At 29.8% G+C, this 3,591-nt stretch overlaps 1 protein-coding gene across 1 annotated transcript; it reads left to right on the forward strand.

Annotated features, from left to right (window-relative positions):
* Positions 1-204: 204 nt before the first annotated feature.
* LOC129615950 (uncharacterized) lies at positions 205-1,645 on the forward strand. Its single transcript, XM_055531389.1, has 3 exons — positions 205-387; positions 637-716; positions 1,399-1,645. Exons 1-3 carry the CDS (start codon positions 205-207, stop codon positions 1,643-1,645), a joined length of 510 nt encoding a protein of 169 aa, XP_055387364.1.
* Positions 1,646-3,591: the final 1,946 nt, after the last annotated feature.

Consider the following 3,591-nt stretch of genomic DNA (forward strand, 5'->3'; position numbering starts at 1 on the left):
GCAGAAAACAAAATTAATGAGCTAAATAATCTTGCTACGATTGGTGAAAAATTTGCAGCTAAAATTGAAAGTAATATATACTATGAAGCATCTAGAACAAACAAACTATTTAATTTCGAAATTGTGAACGAATATGAAACAAATCGTGTGATTATTAGTTTGAATAAATCCAAAGTGATTAATATTCATAATATGTTGTCTAACATGCTCAAGTCTAGCCAAAAATACATTTGTGAACAGCTTACAATAATTACAAATAAGTCGCTAGTTGAGGGTATTGTTCCAAAGGACATAAAAACTGGAAGAATTGTGCCAGCATTTAAGACTGGTGTGAAAAATGTTCTTGACAACTATAGACCAATATGTATTACTCCTGTGTTATCTAAAGTAATAGAGAAAATAGTCCACAACCAGTTATCAGCATACTTGGAAAAACACAACATACTCTTCGTAAAACAATATGGTTTCAAAAAAAATCTTGCACTGAAACTGCTATTGTTGATTTGATTAGTAAAGTTCATAACTTAAAAGACAACAGAAAGATAGTGTTACTTGTGTTTATTGACCTCAGTAAGGCATTTGATATGGTCAGCCATAATATATTACTAAAAAAGCTGTATGGATTTGGAGTTAAAGAATGGAAAGAATTCAACTGGTTCGAGCGTATCTAAAAAATCGTTCTTAATTCATCAAATTGATGACCTTGAAAGCAGAAGGTTAATATAAAAATTGGAGTACCACAAGGTAGCATCTTAGGACCACTTCTGTTTAATTTGTATATCGATAGCATACGACAGCTAGAAACTAACAACGTAGATATATATTTATACGCAGATGATATTTGTTTAGTTTTTCAAGCAGAGAATTATAATCAATTAGAAATTACAATGAATATGCAAATTAAAAAATTTTTAGAATGGATGTCGACGCATAAACTTGTGATTAATATCAGAAAAACCAAATACATGGTTATTACAACATTCTCTCCTAAACTAAATATCTATCTTCACAACCAAGTCCTCGAGCAAGTAACGGAGTTTAAATAATTAGGGTTGTGGATCGATCAAGAACTAAAATGGAACACACACAACTAAACTTAGCAGTAAACTCGCTGTTGTAGCTGCAGTATTTAAAAGAATCTCATTGCCAATTCTAAAAGCTGTCAAAAAATTGATTTTTTATTCTTTATTTCACAGTCACATAAGCTATGGAATTAAAATATGGGGTTCTGCTACTAAAGAAACAATTAGTATGCCAGACAATCCAAAATAGAGCGTTAAAGAATTTATTTAATTACAATTGGAGAGAACCAACCAAATTCATTCATCAGGCTAATGATATTCTGCTTATAGATGATTTGTTCAAAATAAAATTAATACTTCATATCCATGACTTAAGGTACCTTAACATTCATTCTTCAGCCGTTTTAGCAAAAAGATGTGACGTACATTCAGTAAATACGAGATATAAAGATTTGTTACATGTAAACAGAAAAAATACCTCGCAGTTTGGAACATCAACTTCTATGTATATTGCCATAAAACTATATAACGAGCTTAATGATTACTTAAAACAACTCGATGCATATAAATTAAAAAAAGAGTTAATCAACAAAACACTACAGAGTTACAGTTTGACACCATAAGAAAACACATTATTGTTTTCTATTTTTCTATTTTTTGTTTTCTTAAAAATTCGTATTCAGTTTTTTTATTTTTTTGATTTTGTTTTTAATTTTATAATTTTTGATTAGTAATTCTTGTTGTATATACCTTTCATTATAATTTCTTAATAACATCAATTTTGCTTAATACTTACACACATAAGTACTTACTTATTTTTGTTATCTTTATAATCTTTAAAATCTTGTACATATTTGATTTGTATACATATAATTATTTCTTATTTTTTTCCATTTTTTCTACCACTTTCATGAAATTTAATATTAAGGAGATAGTCAATCATTTTATATTACATTGTAAATATACAAATTTGACATTAGAATGAGAATCAGTATATTATGTGATTCTCTTTAGACATTGAATAAATAAAAAAAAAAATGAATTCTCAGTCCAAATTGACAATTTGACTTCAATGATTCATGATCTGCAGAATATTCCTGTAGAAACATTTCAACAAGTCAAAAAAAGTTAAAATTAAATTAGACACGGATTCCCTAACCGCCTTTAATCGTATTAAAAAAATTCTTGCTTCAGAAGACGTATTTCTACCCTATCCCGATTATAAAAAAAAATTCGAACTTACCACAGACGCATCCTCAGTAGCCATCGGTGCAGTCTTGTCACAATTTGGAATATCCATTACCATGATATCACGAACTCTCACGAAGTCTAAAGAAAATTACGGCACAAATGAGCGAGAGCTTCTTGCCATTGTGTGGGCATTAAAATCCTTGCGGCATTATTTATATGGAATTAATGACATTCACATTTACACAGATCATCAACCACTAATATTCACTATATTTGATAAAAATCTAAACACAAAATTAAAGAGATGGCGAGCATTCATTAAAGAATTTTCGCCCACATTTCATTACAAACCTGATAAAGAAAACATAGTAGCTGATGCTGTCTCTATACAGTACATTAATAATCTAACAAATAATGACGATAGCGGCACAATGCATAGTGAATTATGGAGCACAAACGTAATAAAAACAATTAAATACCCAATAAACCAATTCAAGTCTCAACTAATTCTCTCTCAATCTCCACATAACAGTAAAATCACTAAAATCATTTTCCAAAAAAACATTAGAAAAACACTATTAATTTTAATATTTAATTTTCCAAAAAAGCACTATTAATTTTAAAACCTTGAAAGATCTCTTGAAATGTCTCAAATTTTGTATAAACCCCGATGTCACAAATGCGATACACTGCGACTTGACAACCTTAGCCCAAATTCAAAATGTAATTTTGATTAATTTTCCTGGTGTTAAATTTATCCACACCGACAAATTTGAAACAGATTTAATAAATAAAGACGATCAGATAGAGGTGATGACTACAGAGCATAATAGAGCGCATAGGTCTATGCAGGAAAACCTCAAGCAGATCGAAAGTGAATATTACTTTCCGGATATGAGGAAATTGTTAAAATCTTTAACTAACAATTGCAAAATCTGTATGGAAAATAAATACCAACGCAAACCCCCGAAACCGGAAATTGGAAAAACACCCATTCCGAACTGTCCAGGAGAAATCTTGCATATAATTATTTAATTACAAACAAACAACATTTTCTAACATGTATTGATAAACTTTCGAAATTTGCTATTGTTAAACCTATATCATCAAGGTTCACACTAGATATTAAAGAAGCACTTATCCAAATTTTATCCATATTTAAAAATACTAAAACCATATTTTCAGATAACGAAAGGGCATTTAATGCTAATTCCATAAAAAGATTCCTAAGAGACCACTTTGAAATAGACCAATTTTTTATTCCAAACCTTCACAGCGAAAGCAACGGTCGAGCTGAGAAATCTCACGCGACACTCCTTGAAATCGCTCGCTGTATCAAAGAGCAACCAAATATCAATGAAACTACTGATTTAATACT

Source organism: Condylostylus longicornis, unplaced genomic scaffold, assembly GCF_029603195.1.
Source record: "Condylostylus longicornis isolate FDR11 unplaced genomic scaffold, ASM2960319v2 ptg000154l, whole genome shotgun sequence".
Lineage (NCBI taxonomy): Eukaryota > Metazoa > Arthropoda > Insecta > Diptera > Dolichopodidae > Condylostylus > Condylostylus longicornis.